The sequence below is a fragment of the Mastigoproctus giganteus genome, chromosome 8, assembly GCF_048544385.1.
Source record: "Mastigoproctus giganteus isolate SK-2022 chromosome 8, ASM4854438v1, whole genome shotgun sequence".
NCBI classification, from domain to species: domain Eukaryota; kingdom Metazoa; phylum Arthropoda; class Arachnida; order Uropygi; family Thelyphonidae; genus Mastigoproctus; species Mastigoproctus giganteus.
Genome location: NC_143582.1, coordinates 177907439 through 177927694, shown reverse-complemented (window position 1 = coordinate 177927694; position 20256 = coordinate 177907439). Strand labels below are relative to the sequence as shown.

The 20256-nt window shown below is 38.6% G+C and overlaps 1 protein-coding gene across 1 annotated transcript in view; it reads right to left on the bottom strand.

Moving 5' to 3' along the window:
- Positions 1–20256, bottom strand: part of POSH (SH3 domain containing ring finger posh) — a 372146-nt gene that overhangs the window by 155583 nt on the left and 196307 nt on the right. The window contains exons 8-9 of the mRNA XM_090379928.1: positions 18024–18202; positions 5122–5289 (exon numbers count right to left, since the gene is read on the bottom strand). Of these exons, the coding sequence (XP_090236054.1) occupies positions 5122–5289; positions 18024–18202 (347 nt within the window). The remainder of the gene's footprint in view (positions 1–5121; positions 5290–18023; positions 18203–20256) is intronic.

Sequence of the window (20256 nt, the reverse complement as noted above, 5' to 3'; positions counted from 1 at the left end):
TGAGCAGTGCACATAGTCTGCCAGGAGACAGCTCACGGGGTTTTGTCAATAACATACAGGAATTTTGTCAGCAATGATTAGGAAGTGATTATATCATTTTATGAGGCATCAGTTAGGCCACACCTTGAGTACTGCAAACGGGTCTGGAAACCTCATTTCAGGAAGGAAATGGATCTGTTGAAACACATTCAGAAGACAATCAACAAGATTTTTATTCAAGTTTTAATGAAACTGCATACATACTTTAACCTGCTTTATAATATTCTTATATCCCAGTTTGTCCTGATATTTTATGAAGAATCCATAATATGAGGATGCTGCAGCTCACAGCTCTGCTGTTCAATGATTTGCTTATTTGTGCTAAGTTTTGAGACCTTGCTTTCAGATTGTGAAAAACACTTCTGGCTATTCATAGTCATACTTTGGGACAAGCACTCAATCATTAAACAAATTTACATGGGCCAAGCACTCAATCATTAAACAAATTTACATGGGCCAAGCACTCGATCATTAAACAAATTTAACTTTACTTAGTTATAGAATGGGAAAATCTGCCACAACTATGCATTTAGTAGCTCAATCAATCACATTCCTATGTGATTAGGCTAAGCCCACCTGACAGATGATGCATAACCTTATTTTCTGTTACAATATCTGACATAACATTTGATGTTTCGGAACTGAAGGGATTCTATTAATGAATGTTATTGGTGGTGAATGAATAAATCACCAAAGATCCAAATGCTATCTACTTATATCTTTTTCATTTTGCACAAAAAAAATTAAATCTGCAAATGGCCATACAAACATTCACACCAACCAAAAATGAAAATTCACTGCTAACAAATTATTACTACAGTCCAAGGAGGATACCCTGCATGCACAATGGAAAGGCTTTTAGATTTCCTTCCAAGTTTATTATTCCCGCATGCAGGGTATCATCACAGACTGATATAGTTTTACACATCTGCTGATAAGAGTTACCTGAACCATAAACTACATAAACAGGGAAAGAACACATAGATTTCTACTCAGTGTAAACCTAATAAAATTAGTGTAGCAGTATAATATTAGCATTAGCAGAGGCTTATGATGCAAGAAAGCAAGCTTATATAGCATCAGCCAAAAAAAAAAAAAAAATCCCATTTCACCCATCCATTCACTCCAAAAGTTTGTCTTGAACTTATTTAAGATATTGACCTCTGCTACAACAGATGGTAGTTTGTTCCAACTATCAACCGCCCACTGGTTAAAGGCAACTTTCTGTACATCTATCATACAATCGTCTTTCCTCAATTTGAATTTATGTCCACTCAGGTGAGTAATCTGCACAAGAGGAAGAATCTCATCAGCACTGAGCTTGCTCAAACCTTTCAAGGCCTTATACACCTCAATCAGATCATCCTGCAGGTACCTAGTCTCCAGAAGCTGCAATTTGCAGAACTTAAACATTTCTTGGTAACAGCAACCCTTTGTTCCACTCACCAATCTCATTCCCCTTCTCTGTACGCGTTCCAGCAGCTCCACATCTTTTCTGAGACCTCCCGTATACAATACTGAATGTGTGGCCTGACCATTGCCTTATGCAAGGGGATAATCACCTTTTATAAGATGATTATCTCCTTGTCCTTTCTAATCCCTGCTAGAAAAATTCTTGTATATATCACTGACAAGACACCATGAGCTACTCTTGCAGCCTGTCTGCACTGCTCAGAAAACTTCATATCTGACTGCACATTTACCCCAAGTCCTTCTGATTCTCCACTACCCTGAGTGTAGTACCACCCAGTTGGTATGTTACTGGGGGTTAATTCTACCCATATGCAGTACTTTACATTTGTCAATGTTAAACTTCAGTTGCCATCTCTCAGCTCATCCAACTTTTCCAAATCCTATTGCAGTAGCGCACTATCATTACCATGCCAACATTCATATCATCTGCAAACTTGGACATTAATCTTGATATTCTTCTTCTTCCAGTCACATAAGCTCCCTGAGGAGCTGTTGTGGCCACCAACAAATTCCTCCAACTGCATTGATCGTGTGCTATAGGAGCAGCATCGCAAAGTGTCATGCGCAGAAGTTCACTGATCCCATCCTTCCACCTAGTTGCAGGTCTTTCTCTGCACCTCTTCCCCTTGGTTTTTCCTTCCATTATATTCTTCAACAGAAAGTTTTCCCTTCTTACTATATGACCAAAAAACTTGAGTTTTCTTTTGTTGATGCTATGAAGAAGAATTTCAGGCTGGCCAATTTTATTCAATACCCACTCATTTGTTCTTCGATCCAAGTAAGAAGTACGCAGTATTCTCTTGTACCACCACATTTCAAATTCCTCAATTTTCTTCCTGTTAACTCTTTTCAGATTCCATCCTTCACATCAACATAAGTGGCAACTGGAAAAATTAATGAATCAATGATTCTCAGTTTTGTCTTTAGGGGCAGATCATGATCTCCCCATAATTTTATCAGATCAGCGACCAAAGTTTTAGCAATTGCCTGTCATCTCTTTACATTGTTTGAGCAGTCACTATTTTTATTTATTCTTGACCCTAAGTAATCAAATTCATCAACTTCTTTGATATCTTGCCCATTAACCTTCACTTTATTGGAATCGAGATTATCACCAATCACCATAATTTTAGTTTTACACACATTCAGAAACAATCCTTTTTTCTTACTTGCTTCACATATTCTCCTCAGAGTTTCTTTAAGATGATCCTTAGAATTGCAAATTAGCAAGTATCATCTGCATAACGAAGGTTGTTTATCTTCAGTCCTCCGATCTTGATGCCAGTCTCTAAATCTTCCAAAGCTTCACGCATGATATCTTCGGCATAAAGATTAAAAAGGTGAGGTGACAAAATACAGCCCTCCCTGGCACTGTTACCTATTCTGAAAAAGTCTGTGTTTCCCATGTTTGCTCTCACAGTTCCTTCCTGGTAGAGTAGCTTAATCAGCTGAATTATGTGGAATGGGAAACCCATAATAGTCATCGTTTCCCATAGTTTCTCATGTTGAACTCAATCAAATGTTTTTGCATAATCTATAAAACACAAAACTACTGGAACATTGAATTCTCTGCATTTTTTAATAATCAGTCATAGGCTTAACATCTGATCTCTGGTTCTTCTAGCCCTTCTGAAACCTGCTTGCTCTTCTGGCATTTCTTCTTCAAGTTTTCTTGAGATTCTGTTCGATATGATTTTAAAAAGAATCTTGCTAGTGTGAGAAATTAGGCTAATAGTCCTATAATTTGAGCAAATTTTCATCTCCTTAGAAAAGCTGCCACTTTTCTAAGGGGATGAAAATTGATTTCTTCCAATCTGATGGCCACCGTCCCCTTTCCCAAATTTTTACAATCATTTTATAAAAAAAAACTCGGCACCCTTCACACCTGTAGCTTTAATCAATTCCACTGGGATTTCATCAATTCCGAGTGACTTGCCACACTTTAGTTCTCTAAAGGCTTTTTTGACTTCTTCCTTCAGTGGAACTAGTTCATGATCACTCTTGAAAAGGGGCTGGAAGATCATTAGTGCCAGCAGGTGCTCAGAAGAGCTGCTCACAGTATTCTTTCCACCTGTTAACATTTCCCCTTTGGAGTCATTAATTGCATTAAGTTTTGGTCAGAACTTTGGTCTTAAGGACTTAATTACATCATACATCTTTTTAGTGTTGTTTCGTTTGTTGTGATATTCGATTTCTTTACACTTTTGATTGATATAATCCTGTTTGTCTTGGCTTAAACAGCACTTGATGACTTTGCTTAGTTCCTGATACTCTTCATTTCCTTATACACCCTGGGCTTTTGCAGTTCTTCTGTGTTCAATAAGTTTAAAAGTAGCTTCTGTAATCCTGATATACCTTCATCAAATATCATTGATAAATACTGAAAACAACGATGGGCCCAACACGAACCCTGGAGGACTCCACTAATAACATTAGTCCACGAAGAGCAGCACCCATTGATTACCACTCTCCATCTTCTCCCACTCAACCATCCTTTTATCCATTGTAGCAACTTGCCCTTAATGCCACACTGCTCAAGCTTGTACAGTAGTCTTCCTTGTGCCACAGTATCAAAAGCTTTCCCGAAATCCAAGTATGTGATATCAAAATTATTTTTTGCATCAAGTTCCTTTGTGACCATATCATAGTATCCAATCAAATTTGTCAGACAAGACTTCCCCGTAACAAATCCACGATATGTCTGAACTATAACTGCAGTCTTGTGTAGATGATCCTGCATCACTTCCTTAACCACTGACTCCATTATTTTCCCTGGAACAGAAGTTAGGCTAACAGGTCTATAATTACTCATGTTATCCTTTGATCCCCTTTGTGAATTGGGAACACATTTGCACATCTGCAGTCCATGCATTTCTGCATAAAATATTAAATTATATTTTATACAAAAATACCTTGTGAGCTGAGAAACTAACTCCCCTTGTCCTACAAATTTGTTTGTTTGTTATTTGGAGCATTAGCAACTAAGGCTATATTGCTCCGGAGATATGAGGTGGTCATTCCCTGACCTTTCTGCATCCTCCGTATTTGGTGGGCACAGGCTCGAACCCCAGTCTAATCAAGAAGCATGTGCTACGCACTGCTGCTCCTGCCCACTTGGCTACGGAGGCACCTCCTACAAGTAATTAAATTTGCAGCTAATAGATATAACTGGAAACAAACCATTCAATAAAAAAAGGTAACAGGTAAACTGCAGCCATTATCAATCCACTGCAGATGGAAATTGTCTCAACAATTCATGTTGAGGGAAATGGACCATAACCTGCCACGCTGGTCCAGTGTGTGGTTGGCAGATCTTGATCCCCGATCTACTCAAAGAGCATGTGCTACTGCATTCCTGCTCCTGACCACTCAGCTACAGATAATAATAAAAATAGTAACCACAGTAGCCATAGATACTGATCATCCTAAATGCAAAACTTCTTTAAATAATTTAAATACAGTAAGAAAGCAAGAAAGTAGATTCTATTTAAAATTTTATTTAAATACGAAAGTGTCCCATAAACCCACATGCAAGACTAACAAAATTCAAATATTTCTATGCAAAGAGATATACAGGTAAGTTTATTGCCAAAAACTAAACAAACTTACTTAGCCACTTGAACATAATTTCCAGGAAACACCCCACTGCGACTTGTGCGTAGAGAGGTTCCTTTGAACCAACCATCTTGGCACTTTTCACTAACAGTATATAGCTCTCCCTTTTTCAATTCCAATTCATCTTCCTTTTGGGGCTTATAATTATAGAGAGCCATATAACTATTATAAAAAAAATTTAAAGTAAAACTTTGTTAAATTTATATTAGGAATTCATAATGTTTAACAAAATTGTGAGATCATTTTAGAACAGCTAACATTTACTATATGTTGCAAAAATAGAACATAAAAATGAAAATAATTTTGTGTAATAATAAAATTGTATATAGCAAAGAAATTGGTCAGTACTGGATATAGCAAAGAAGCGGTTAGAAAGTGTTACAAGTGAATTTCTTAGAATTGAAAGTAGGTCAACCCAAAATCTCGGATGTAGTAGAACTAAGGATTAACGGTATCATGCTTTTAAAAAACACTGTATACTATAGAGTGTACACATACAACTAAAAAGGGACCCATTGCCAGAGGACATAATGACTAATATTATACTCTTGATGTAACGTAAATTGCAACTTAATGCCCGCTTAAGGGTAAAGGCTACCTTACTGAGCAAAAATACAGACAGGGTCATTTCCACGAAAGAGTACAAATTTCAGTGAATTGGATATGGTGAAGTGTGCCTTATTGGTCAATTAAGTGTCAAGAGACTACCAATACACATTTTTTCTAAAAAACCTTTAATAATTTAAATACATAAAAAATATATATGTAGGAAATAGCCTGAAAAAGTCTGAAATGTTTGGAAATAACAATTCATTATGATTATTTGTACCCAACCTGAGCCCAATTCATTATGATTATTTGTACCCAACCTGAGCCCAATTCATTATGATTATTTGTACCCAACGTGTCACCCAGCCCATGCAGACCTCTGGTGTTTTTTAACAACCACAGTACTCTCATTTAAAACACTTTTCTCCTTATATCACATTTTTTAAGGTTCTAAGAAAGAATAATTCTGGAAATAAAGTTACAGCACTAAACTTATATAACCCCTCCCCACCCCAAATTCATCAATAGGATGCCTTCCTTGCTGCCTGATTACCCTGCTTGGAGAACTTCATGTCTGACCATATCATAATTCCCTTTCTTCTCTACTATTTTTAGTTCAACCCCACCAAGTGCATCAGTATTTTTGGATGATATTCCCAAGATGCAAGACCTTGCATTGTGCTGCATTAAAACATAGCTGCCACTTTTCTAACCATCCCTGAGTCTATTTGAGATATCCTAAAGCAGCACTGCTTGACGCTGATCATTAACCATTCAAACAATCTTGACATCAGCCCTGTATGCCTTCATCAATGTCATTTAGGAAAATCAAAAAAATGGTCCTGATACCAATCCTTGGGGGAACTTACTTCTTACATTAGTACAATCTGAATCCCTCTGCATCATGCTCAGCAGCCATCTTGAAATCCATCTATGGAATTTTCCTGAAACTAACATGGTCCACTAGCCTATCATGCTGGACTGAGTAAAATGATTTATAAAATCTAAATAAACAATGTTGGTATTATTTCCTACATCCAGCTCAGGGGTGAATCTGTCAAAATAGCTAACTGGATTCGTTAAACATGATTTTCTCTTTACAAAATCATGCTGCGTTTCCTTTAGATTTCCATTTCTATAAGAATTTGTTTACTTCGTAGAAATTGTTCCCAGTATTGGTGGCATTTTTTTTTTTTTTTTTTTTTAAACTCCATAATTAACTCAAAGCTTTGAAGAAGAAAAAAAAAACGGCTTCTTTTTACAAGTCCACCCTGCATCCCGTGGCTACGTGCTGGACTGTTTCTGATGCCATATGGCATTGTGAACGTGTGTCATCTGTCACTCTGAGGTGCTTGGCAATATATTTCCTGTAGTTCATTGTGTTGATTACATGGTCTTGGATGGCAAACGTGGATCCTTCTACCTCTGGGAAGAGCTTCCTGTTCACGAGACATGCAATGGAAGCAGTCTTATCTACATAGTCCTGATGTAGGTCATTGTAGCGTCTGCCATAGAGTTCCTTCTTCACCCATCTTTCTATCTTTGTTTCTTCTATCTGTGTGAGTGGGTGTGCTGTTTGTCTATCTTTCTTATGGCTTGGTAGATTGGTGCTGTGCTTTTCTGGAAGTAATCCAGCATGTTCTTCATCGCCTTCTTCTCTTGCTCAATTGATGTCAATTCAGTGTACTATGTTACTTCATTTTGAAGATCTGCTGAATTTCAACACCTGTTTTGCGGATTTTAGCTAGGACATTACCACTTCATTTCTATGTAATTTTGAGACATGTTTTTGCCTGAAATGTCAGATCCTTGGAATTTCTATTAACACTCAAGTCTATGTTAAAGCTGAATGACAAAGAATTTGGCAAGAGGTGATAAATTTGTGGCAAAGTGGGGGGGGGAGATACCACATCACTAGGTTGCGTAACGCAAATTTTTCCCTGAGGTTGACACTCTTACACAAACACCTTGCCTAATCCCTTTATAGCAATTGTCAGAAAGTGGTCTGCTTCACCGTCGATTCCTCTCTCTAGGGCCACACTCACTGCTGGCTACTTCTTCCCCCCCCCCACTTTTGTTCTGGGGATAACTCAAAAATTTTCGAAACATTGACGTGCGGCTCAAATCATCACACGGACCTGACACTATTGTCGTTCGGCAGCATTTTCAGTCCTCTTTAAAACGTACAAAATTTCAACCCTGTTAAACCGGATATCCCGTTATAACGAAATTTGAGCAAATGGAGGCAGATGAAACAGAAACGATGAATAGATACAACCCACCCCAACCATATAGCCAATTGGCACTGCAAGACGGGGAACAAGACATGAACATCATGTCTTGTTGGGCAGAAAAACAAGAAGACCCTAAACAAGGCACAATAACCAGAAGCAGACAGAGGAAAAATACCATCACAAGATATGACAGGGAAATCAGGAGTAACAGTGAAGCAAAGAACTGCCAGAACCAACTAAAGGAATAGAAGACCTGAAGCAAGGGGAAAAAGGAATCCTGCCGCAAGGCTCGGTGCTTGACCAAATGCTTGTGCTCAGAGCTGCGTTAGAGACCATAATGCGAGATAACAGCAACAGAATTTCCTCTAAAATAAGAGCAAAGATAGTCCTGCAGTGGACAAAGCTAGAAACTATTCTAGTTCAAACTAATGTAGAACACCAAAAAAGCAATCGCAGCACTACATACAAGACTGATAGAGGTATACAAATGCTACAGCACACCCCATCATACACCGACACACTGAGGAACACACTTCCTGAGGACACAAACAAGACCAATGACCAAGCTCAGAAGAAAAAAACATTGCTGCAGACCCCAAATCTAGTAATTCTGAAACCAACAGATGAAGGGAAAAATACAAGTGACCAAATCAAACAAAAGGTTAAACAAAATATGAAGAGTGACTTTGAAAACACAAGAATCAAGTCAATAAGGAAAACTAGAAAACCGGGAGTGGTGATAGAAATGGCAAGCAAAGAGGAAGCTGAGCAGATCTTGACAAACACCAAAATAACAACACTTGGATTAAAGGAGGAAATCCCACAAAGAAAGGGTCCCTCAATAGTCGTGTTTGGTGTCGACTCTGACATAACACCAGAACAACTAGCCCAGGAAATCTTTAGAAAGAATCTCAAACAGGTCCTCCCACACAAGGAAGCAAAAAATATAGTTATGCCTAAATACAAAAAGGCAAGAAACGGAATAGATAGCAACTGGACGATAGAGTTAGCTCCGGTTGCTTGGCAAGTCATCAAGGATCAATCTCAAATCTATGTCGAGTGGAGTAGTCTGCACTTCAGAGAGAATGTGGTGATACCAAAATGCTTTCGCTGCTGCAAGCATGGCCACACAACACATACATGCAAACAGAAGGAATCTACCTGTGACCACTGCTCGGGAAAAGGGCATGAAATCAAAAACTGCCCGAATAAAGCTAGCGAACCAAACTGCGCCAACTGCAAAAGCTTAAAATTAGATCATGCACACTCAATCAGAGATCCAAACCGTCCAACATATATCCACACAAAGAGTTTATACCAGGCCAGGATCGATTATGGGGACACTCTCTAAACGATCACACACCGGGATCCTAAAGATACAGCAACTAAACGCGCAGCGAGCATGAGCAGTGGTAGAGCAGATCAGAAAGAAAGCAGACGAGGAAAACACTGATATTGTAATAGTGCAGGGCAGGAGCCATACACACATCAGAAGCGGGTGAGGGGATACCCTATATCGTACAAAATCGTGCACTATACAGAAGATACGCCTTGGGCGGCAATTATAGTAAGGAATCCAGACATAACTGTCACTAAAATCCAACAGCTCTGCACACCCTGGGCAGCCTGTGCCCAGCTGATCACATCTATTGGAACCATTTATATAATCGCTCTATATTGTAAACCCGGCATAGAAATTGACTTTGCTACAGCATATCTAGAAAATGTCCAGTCAATCCTAGCTGGAAACAAGATAATTATAGGTGTGGACATAAATTGCCGGTCCCCACAGTGGCATAGCTATACCCCTGATCGACGAGCAACAGCAAATGGACAGAAGTTAGATTTTCTATCAAATTCCATCTTTACTATTATGAATCAATCTCACTGCCTTCCCACATTCTCAAACACACTGTGGGAATCGACCATAGATGTTACCCTGGTGAGAAGGAATATTGAAAATTACATCTCTGACTGGACAGTGCAAAGTGATTGGACGACTTCAGACCACAAGACAATCACATATTCCATAAACAGAAGCTTGGGAAGGATCCCTATTATAAGACAGATGCAGAACAGATTCAACATCCACAAAGCTGACTGGGACAAATTCAAAGGGACACTAAGTAGCCAAGAACAGGCCTACATGGAAGCCCATAGAAATATACAATTGGAGATGGAAAATCCGGAAATCCTCCAAGGAGTCATGACCAAAATGATCACCACGGCAGCGGAAGCAAGCATGAAAAGGATAATGCCAATCTCAAGGCCAATGCCTTGGTGGACCCCGAGCTGCAAAGGCTAAGGAAAATGGTACACAGAAAACGAAGAGAATTTCAAAGGGCAAGAAGAACCTGGCCACAGGAAGAAGTCACGGAAATGAGAAACAGGTACCCCAGCTTAGAAATCACTACACGGAGCAAATCAAAAAGACCAAAAGAGAAAGCTGGCAGAGATTCGTCCAAACAACAGGAAACACCGATCCCTGGGGAGTGGTGTTCAAAATCATAACTAGCAAGCTCCCCAGAGGAGAAGTTATGGTGGCAACAAAAACGCCACAAGGCTCATTGACCACAACATGCAGAAACTCAGTTGCAAATATTCTTGCAGCAATATTCGTGGAACCGCCAACAGAACTGACACTGGAGCAGTAGGAGATATGCCATGCAAATGAAAGTTACATAAACGCCCGCAAAGAACCGCCATTTACTCTTGAGAAGCTCCAAGAAGCGTTAGGCAGAACAAAAAACAAAAAATGCCCAAGTTTAGATCTAATTGAACCAGAGATGATTAAAAAGACTGCTGAATGCGTCCCACAACTCTTACTACGACTGTACAATAGCTGCCTGGAGCAGGGTCACATTCCAACACAATGGAAAAAAGTCATCTTAAAATTGATACCAAACAGCCCTACAAAACTGATGGAGCTGCCTACATCCTACAGACCAATTGCCTTGCTATCGACGGTGAGCAAAATCCTGGAAAGACTACTACACAAGAGAACTGAACAGCACTATATGGAAGCAAACCTCAGGAACTCAAAACAATATGGGTTCAAATCTGGAACCTCTACTATTGATGCGATCCGAGATCTCCTTAACAGCTGCACAATGTACCAGAAAGTACTTCCGGGTGATCGCGGTGGACTTCGCTGGGGCGTTCGACACCATTTGGTGGCTGAGCGTCCTGGCAAGGCTTCGTGCTGCAGCTCTTCCAAAAAATCTATTTGACTGTGTAAAGTCCTATCTCATTGACAGGGAAGTGCAGATCCTTGCGCCCTATTCCAGCTTATCGCGTGCAGTTCGCAGGGGCTGCCCCCAGGGTTCTGTTCCGGGGCCGCTCCTGTGGAACTTTGTCCTCGATGACTTTCTCTGCAAGGACCTGGGGGAGGTTGAGGCCCAGGCCTTTGCCGATGATTTACTTTTAATCACAGCAGCTGATTCAAGAGCCAACCTTGAAAAACAAGCAAATGGAGCGCAGCAAATCCTACAGGACTGGGTTAAACTAAATAACCTAAAATTAGCACAGGAAAAGACCAACTCAGTCCTCTTGAAAGGAAAACTAAACTTAAACAGGCCACCACAAATCAAAGTAGAAGGAATAACAGTAAAATTATCAAACGAGATAAAATACTTAGGAATTATCATTGACAGCAATCTCTCATTTAAACCACACTTAAACTATCTCAATATGCATATATACAGCACTTATAGCAAGAATCACACGTAAGGACTGGGGGCTAAATAAAAAGATCCTCTCCCTATATTACAAAACCCTCTTCATCCTGGTAATTATGTACGGATCGCCAGTATGGATAACAAACGGGAAAATTCTTGAAACAATTCAGAGGAACATACTACTTACAATCACTAGAGCGAGTAGCACAGTTAGTATGGCGGCACTCCAGGTCATTGCAGGTGCACTACCCCTTGACCTGGAAGTTGCTCACACGGGACTAGTATATTATCACAAAAAAGCGATCCCAATTACAACCTGTGGCATAACCCTTGATGTGACTAGTGGCTGGAAGAGGGAACAAAAAAGGATAGATGAATTCCTAACAGAAACCTGGCAAAGAAGGTGGAATGAAACCACCAAAGGAGCAATAACCCATAAATTTCTTCCACTAGTGACAAAAATATGCCCGAAAGCCCACCGTGGTTTTTCCCGGGCCTTAACACTACATATCTACAAACGGGTCATGGTCTGTTTAAGGAAAAATTAAACATGCTAGGCATAACAGAAGATAGAAATTGTACTTGCGGAGAACCCGAATCATGGACTCGTGTCATGCATGAATATGAAAATTATGACGACATAAGAGCGAGCCTCGTTACAAACATCCAGTACAATCCAATTAACCAAGAATCCTGACTCCTGAATGCACAAGAAGAGTTTGTAGCATTTACCAACTTTGCAACTCAACTATTTACAAGAAGGAAAACAATTATTGCAATACAACCTGTCCAGCAGGAAGACAACAACACTCAATATAAAAGACTAAACTTAGAAGGAATGGATGAACCAGAACAACGGAGAAACTCAAACAAACCAGAATTAAAGAAGAAAATTCAACAGTACAGAAAAATGCACCATTAGTTGCCTAAAAGTCTAATCAAAGTTGCTCACAGGAAAAGGAGAAAATCTGTCATTGAAAGAATTGTTTCCAATTTTGTTAATTGCTGTAATGACGTATTGCAATGAGCGATGCAAGCGATCACTAAGTTTTTTTGCAACTAAATGTTGTCGATGAATCATGCAATGCACTGCCATTACATTCGGCACCAACTTATCATTCATTGCACACTTTTTAAGTGTGCAATGAATCCATGATGGCAACCCACCATTGACAGAGCTCCATCAGTTGCAGCTGTCATTATATTCATAAGAGGAATCTCCTTTTCTTTAAAAAACTCTTCCACAACAAGAAATATCGACTCTCCTTTAATATCTGTTACCAAATATCTGTCAAATAATAACTCTTGAGTTCAATTTTCTTCTTTTATAAACCGAATGTAAGCTAACAGTAAGGCTTCATTCCCTGGTAGAGTTGATTCATCTAGTTGTAACAAAAATTGGGTAGTCCTCAAAAAATTGCATAATGTGTCTTCAACATCCTTGCCTATTTCGTCAATTCACCATTGTACTGTATTATTGCTCAAAGGAAATTTCTTGATTGTCAGTCGCTGGCTTGGCAACACAGTAGGTAGAATCTCACTAACAGCTGGTAGAATTAATTCTTCACCAATGTGGCTTTCCAGATTTGGCAATCGGTAATGAAATGTTGTAAGAGGCATGTAACCCATCATTTTCTTGCTTTGATGCGTCTAAAATCATACTTGACAATGTCGGCTGTTTGCAAAATTGGTCTCGAATTGCTTGAAAATTTGTCTTGTCAGCATGAATTTTTTTCAAGTGCTCTCATAATCTTGAAGGTTTCATAGATTCATTGGAAAACACTTTTTGGCAAATCAGGCACATTGGTAAAAGCTTGTTTGCAGGTGACGGAATGAAGCCATATTTTAAATATTCGATACTATACTGCCTACATTTCTTCTTCGGTTCTGCATGGTTATATCTGTAAAAAATGTATTACTATAGATATATATATTATTATTTATTTTATATATTATTTATTAAATAAGATAACGCTATCATTGCACTTAACGCTGGTGACAGTATTACGAACAACCACTAATTTCTCTAATAATTTCATATTGAACTGATCAGTCTCTCCAATAGTTAATGCCAAAATTCTACAAAGAATGAAAAAAATGTACTTACGAAATGTCTGGATCTGGGTAGAGTAATAATACCAATAACGAATAACAATACGTAGCAAACTATGTGTTGTTGTTGCTACCACCACGTGGAGAATGCCGCAAAAGGGTGTAGTAGTAATAGCAATAGCACATGCACAGCATCAAAGAGCACAAGGTTTGTACATACAAACCCAGTGGATGCACACCAATTGATTGAAGACTGGCCTCAGGAAAGGTTATATTTATAGTATTCTGCACTGGACTTGCCAGAATGTGCACGATCGCTTGTCGCACTGCACTAACATCGCGTGTTTAGTCCTGTTTAATCGTCCCAAAGAACTAAACACTAGACTCAACAGAACCTGGATGAGCGCTCACCACATCAAACGTGTTCAGTCGTGTTTAGTCTGCTTGATTCATATGGCTGTGACTTGAATGTTTTCTCGCCATGTTACATCGAATGCGAGAAGCACTATTTCGGCACCTCCTACACAAGCTGATTTCACAGGAGAGCCATGTGAAGTTTAATGGTAAGGTTTTTTTTTTTCAAAATAAATTTATGTTCATTTAGTTGTGATTAAATTAGTTAAGTAAGTTAATAGAATTCTTTAAATCATAAAAATGGAAAATATTTGAACTTCAAAACAGCTCTACTGTAAAATAAGCTTTTCAGACATATAACTTGATGTGTAGGAGGTATCGATTTGTATTCGTTGCCCCTTTTGAGCAGCCTTGCGTCCCCTTGTCTTCCAACACCCCCTTGCCTTTCAGTGCCGCTTTGAGTTTTCTAGCACCCCCAAGGGAGCGGTAGCACCCACTTTGGGAATCACTGAAGTATATGATATCAAAATTATTTCTGACATTCAGTTCCTTTGTGACCACATCATAGTATACAATCAAATTGGTCAGACAAGACCTTCCTTTAACAAACCCATGCTGAGTCTTGGTTTAACTATTACTGCAGTCTTGTCTAGATGATCCTGCAATGCTTCTTTAACCAGTGATTTCATTATTTTCCCCAGAACACAAGTTAAACTAACAGGTCTATAGTTACCTGTGTCACCTTTTGAATCCCTTTTGTGAATTGGTGATACATTTGCACATCTCCAGTCCATGGAGACCTCGCATAATTATGACTAAGGGGTTTGCTTACCTCCTTTAATATAACTTGATAGATCCTGTCCGCCCAAGGTACCTTCCTTACGTTTAACTTCAACAATTTCTCCTCCACTTTCCTCTCTGTTATTACAAAATCACTTAGCTCCTTGTTAGAGTTTGATAAACTTCTGGCATTCCCTTCATTGAATAACTCCTCATGTGTGAATCTACATTCACACATGAGGAGATTCACACATGCAAAATACTCATTCAGTCTATCAGCCACCTGAGCATAATCATCAATAGTCAAACCATCTAAGTATGTTAAGTGGACCAATCTGATTCATCCCTTTCCTTCTCGAGTTTACATAAGTAAAGAACTCTTTACTGTTTTTCTTTGCATCCTTTGCCAAAGATGTTTTGTAATCTGCCTTTGCCTGCCTAACCTCCTTTGTGACTTGATTACAGACATGCTTATATCTGCCATAAGCTTCTGTGTCACCTGATAATTTATATACACCCCATACATTTTTCTTCTCTGCCACGGGCCTCATAAATTCATCTGATATCCGTTTAGGCCTGAATCTTGAACAGTATTTCTTAGTTGGAATGAAAAGCCTAGTAGCTTCCAAGATTCAGTCCCTGATGGCTTCCCATTTAGAATTCAACATTGGTAACATCATCAGTTGATCCCACTGTACAGAATGAGAGCTGTCTGTAGTCACCTTTACTAAAGCAAAAGCCCTTCCCTTCAGCCTTGATGGTAGTTATATCTTTAAGTAATTCCCATATCAGTACATTATGATCACTGTCACCCAGTGGTTCCTTTATCTGCAAATTCTTAATGCATGAATAATCACTGCTGATAATCAGATCAAGAGTATTACTCCCTCTGGTTGCCTCTCGAACATGCTGCTTTAAAAAACAGTCATCCAATAAATCCAAAAATGTCTTGCTAGTGTGCCAGTGACCAACCCACAAGTTCCAGTCAAAATCTGGAAAGTTAAAATCCCCCATTATAAGACATTCTGATTTACTGGCCCGCTCTATTTCTCTGCACAATTGCTCATTATACTCATCAGATTCATTAGGCCTATAACACACACCTACTCATTTTTCCCTTCCCAATGCTGTCACAGCACACACTCAACATTGCATTGTTCACCAACATCAATTGGATGCACTTCCTTAGATTTTATATGTTTCTTAATTAACAGCATAACTCCTCCTCCCTTCCTGTCCTATCTGTACACATTGTACTCCCCAAATTCCAATTCTGCACTGCTTATATCCGTGTAACTCCACGTCGCTGATATCCCAACAATATCTGCCTTTGATGTCCTGACTAGAACTTCAAGCTCATAAAATTTATTAACTATACTCCTAGCATTGGTGTACATGCAAGTATACATTGTTGTTTGTTTGTTATTTGGTTTTTAAGAGCATTAGCAACTATGGGCATATTGCTCCGGGGATATGCGGTGGTCATTCCCTGACCTTTCTGCATCCTCCGTATTTGGTGGTCATGGGCTCGAACCCCGGTCTAAATCAAGAAGCGTGTGCTACGCACTGCTGCTCCTGGCCACCTGGCTACGGAGGCACCGCAAGTATACATGCCCTTGTTTCTACTCTTAGTTACCCTAACACATCCTATGTAGTTATTTGTTCTACTATGACTCCCAACAGTCCTGGAAATCTCCATTGCATTGCTTTCCATGCTGCTGCTCATTCAAGCAGGCTGCTCAAGATGAACCCCACTTGGCAAGCCTTGTGCATACAAACACCTAGAAATGCCACTGAAGAAGAAACTGATCATGAAGGACAGGTGACAGACAACAGAGCACATCTATGTGCTCTGTTGCTGTCTGTCAAAATTTACAGCAGCAGCTTTCCACATTATTCATAAAAGTTTTGGGATGTTGAAAGTGTGTGCATGCTGGGTTTCACAAATATTGGATACTGAGATAAAGCAGTCTTCGTTGCATTTTATGTAAAGCCATGTCATGCAGTGGATTCTGAACACTTTCTGAGCAGGGTAGTCACCAGGGTCAAGTCCTTTGCACAATCCAAAGAAAAAAGGTAATCTAAAAAAATGGAAACATGAGTCTTCACTATCAAAAAAATTCCATGTGATTGCATCAGCTGACAAAGTCCTGTATGCAATTTTTTTGGGGTAAAGGAGAGTTGATCCTGCAACGTGCTATTCCAAAAAGTGTCACAATAACTAGACAGTATTACTGAGCCTTCTGCATAACTATCTCTTGCCTGTAGTCGAGCAGATTTGACTTATCTGGTGCCATACAATTTAATTTTTAAACAAGGCAATGAATGCCTCACAAAGCCAAAAATATCATGAAATGTTTAATAAGGAGGACTGAAACAGTTCCACACCACTCTATTTCCAAAATCTGGCTGCATCAGGCTTCTAGCTGTTTAACAATACTTCTAGCTGAAGTATTGATTCAGATATTCAGCAATGTATCATGAGGCACACATCCCTATCACCACAAGGAAGACTACACATGTTGTTATGAGAATGTGACACAGAGATGACAACTATGTGCAGAAAAAGAGGAAGACTATACAGCAAAGCAAAATGCATTAGCAAAGCTATATACCAGTCAACAACCTTACTGGAAATAAAAAAAATTTATTACTGGGCAGCAACTCATGCAACTGAACCCATATTCTTGTATTTCCAGTTCCACTTTAATATTTGAATGAGCCTACTAAAAAGAAATTCCTTCTGTGACCATCTTGTCTACACTACTAAGCCATTATTTGCAATATAAACTCTATCCACAGCCTTTCAAACAGAATAAATCCCAACTTGATCATTAATTTTTCTCCATGGACATACTGAAGTGTGGTAACATTTCACTGGGCATAACCACTAAAGAGCATTTGGTACAAGTAAGGTGCACTAACTCATGATACAAAACAGTGGTAAGGGATAAAATATCAGTTTTTTAAAATCATCCCATTATTTGAAAAAAAAAAAAAAAGTTTCATTCTAAAAAAAAAAATAAATAAATAAAAATAGCATTAAAAAATTACCTGAGAAATGACTTAATACCTCTAAATCTGCAATACTGATATATAATGTCCCACAGTACCTCTTGTGTACAAGCAAGAGCTGTGTGTGGGTGTTCATGCATGCATTTACGCACACGCTCATTCATATTAACAATACAAACATTATTTGGCTAATTTTAAGTCAAAAATATGAATATCTATTTAAGAATAAACTTACAAAGTTGGCACAGGTGCATGAGTAGATGGCTGGACTGCAGTACCAGAAGTAGTTGTAGTGCTAACAGTGATGGTATTAGTGGTGAGTGGAGTATCTGATGAGGTTGGTACAGAAGATGCAGTGTTTTCCCTATGATTACTATGACGACGAACGACCATAGCTCCACTAGACTCTGCCCACTATAAAATAAGGAAATAAAGCTATATTTCTTCCTTTCAAGATGTGAAACAATAAGTATGAAACATAAGTGAAACTGTATAAGTTAGGAAATTATCATTATAGAAATATAATTATACTTTATTCTACTGTATAATATATTGCATATGAAAGGTAATAAAAAGGTTTTGGAACTAGCTAATATTTGTGAAATTATAAAGCTTACTGCCTATTCAGATGAATCTCCTTCGAAGCTGTCTTCTCAACACTATATACAATATATCAGGTGTGCTTACAGTGTCTCCTCGACACTGTAAGCATTTCTGATAGACATCTAGGAATTGCTAATAATTCGTGTCGCATTCTGAATTTCCTCAGTTGTTGCTGACCTTTGGGGTGGGGAGAATTATGTTGAAAGGTGGACAAGAAGCTAAATATAATCAGTATGACAGATGGGAAACCACAGTGATTAAGTGCTTCACAAAATATTCTTCAGTGAGAAGTGCCAATGTACAGGAATATTATATTGATGCAAGTGCCAATTTCCAGAAGCACACTTCTCCAGCTATTTTCTCTGAATAGCATCATGCAATTGCCAGAACTGTTTTGTAGCATTCCTGGTTCACTGTTTGACCACATGGAACAAATTCATAAGGAACAATGTTCTGTGATCAAAAAATATGATAAGCATAATCTTCACATTTAAATCGCTTTTCTTGTGTTTTTGAGACTTGGAAAAGACAGTTTTCCATTGATTGGAATGGTCTTCTGTTTCCTAGTCATAGCTGCTCATCCCCAATTCATTACCAATAGTAATGGAAGAAACAACATGTGGATCAGCAGCAGCACAATGACAAAGATCCTGACATGCAAGAACCCTCCAATCTCTGTGAACATTAGTGAGAATTTGGGGCACAAACTTGGCTGAATCATGCTTCATTCCCAATTCTTGTGTTAAAATTTTACATGTCCCATAAGAAATAATTTCACTAGCAACTTTGCATATATTTAAATGTCAATCACTCCTGATCAGATCACAAACAGAGCAACTGAATTTGAAGTGAGAATCCTCTTCAGCAGACAAGTGATTCTCTTTAAACTTTTAGAACCACTAATTTGTTTTTATATTAGGAGGGTATTTTTCACTCTTTTCCCTAATCTGAAACAAAATCTGATGCAAATTCACTGCTTAGTACAATTACTTATCTTAAAATGCAATGAAAGACAAAAAAAACATCTACTTGACGTACACTAATTCAGACTGACACTAACTGAAGATAAACGGGTGCTTTTCATTTCACTACCGTGTCAAGATAAGTCAACAAACTTGTTGGAACAAGTGGCAGCAATCATTATGGCAACACGATTTCAAGATACAAAATCACTCCCCAACCTTTTGACCACACCTTGTATATACATGTTGTCTTATAAGTAACTTCCTGTCTTTATTTTGCTACAACTCCCAAAATCAAAGAGATATATCAGCAATACTATGGCCACTAATGTGAAGCACACTGAATGCATTTTTCTGTTTTTCAAGTAAAGAATAGCAAGCCATTTAAATCTCCAGAAGTACAAATTGTTCAAACTATGAAGAACTGTTAAAACTTCAAGCATGACATGACTTTGAATAATTTGTTATATTTCAAGCTTCCATTGTGCACTTGTCAACAAAAGACTATTTACATCAATTATTTCTTTTCTCCTAAGAGCATCTAGTAGACTTTCATGGTGTAACTGGCAAAACAGGCGGCAAAATATGTACTACTTCATCTATTTCTTTATCTTTAATAACACTTTAATAAGAGTGGTACGAAAATGCCTCCTATTTGTTTTTTCCTCAGAAAATTTTATTCCTACAACTATGCCTTTTATATCAATTAATCCTTAATCATTAATAAACACACTGTTATTTTCCCAAAAAGTCACCATCATTTTCTATGCACTTCTGTCATAAGCTGTATTCCAATTTTGAAATAGTCCTTACCCTTGCTCTGGAGGACTTTGCTAACACTGTGCTTGAGCTGGTCATTGTCTACAAAATGGTTCAAAGGAGTGCGTCCATCAGTGGGCCGAA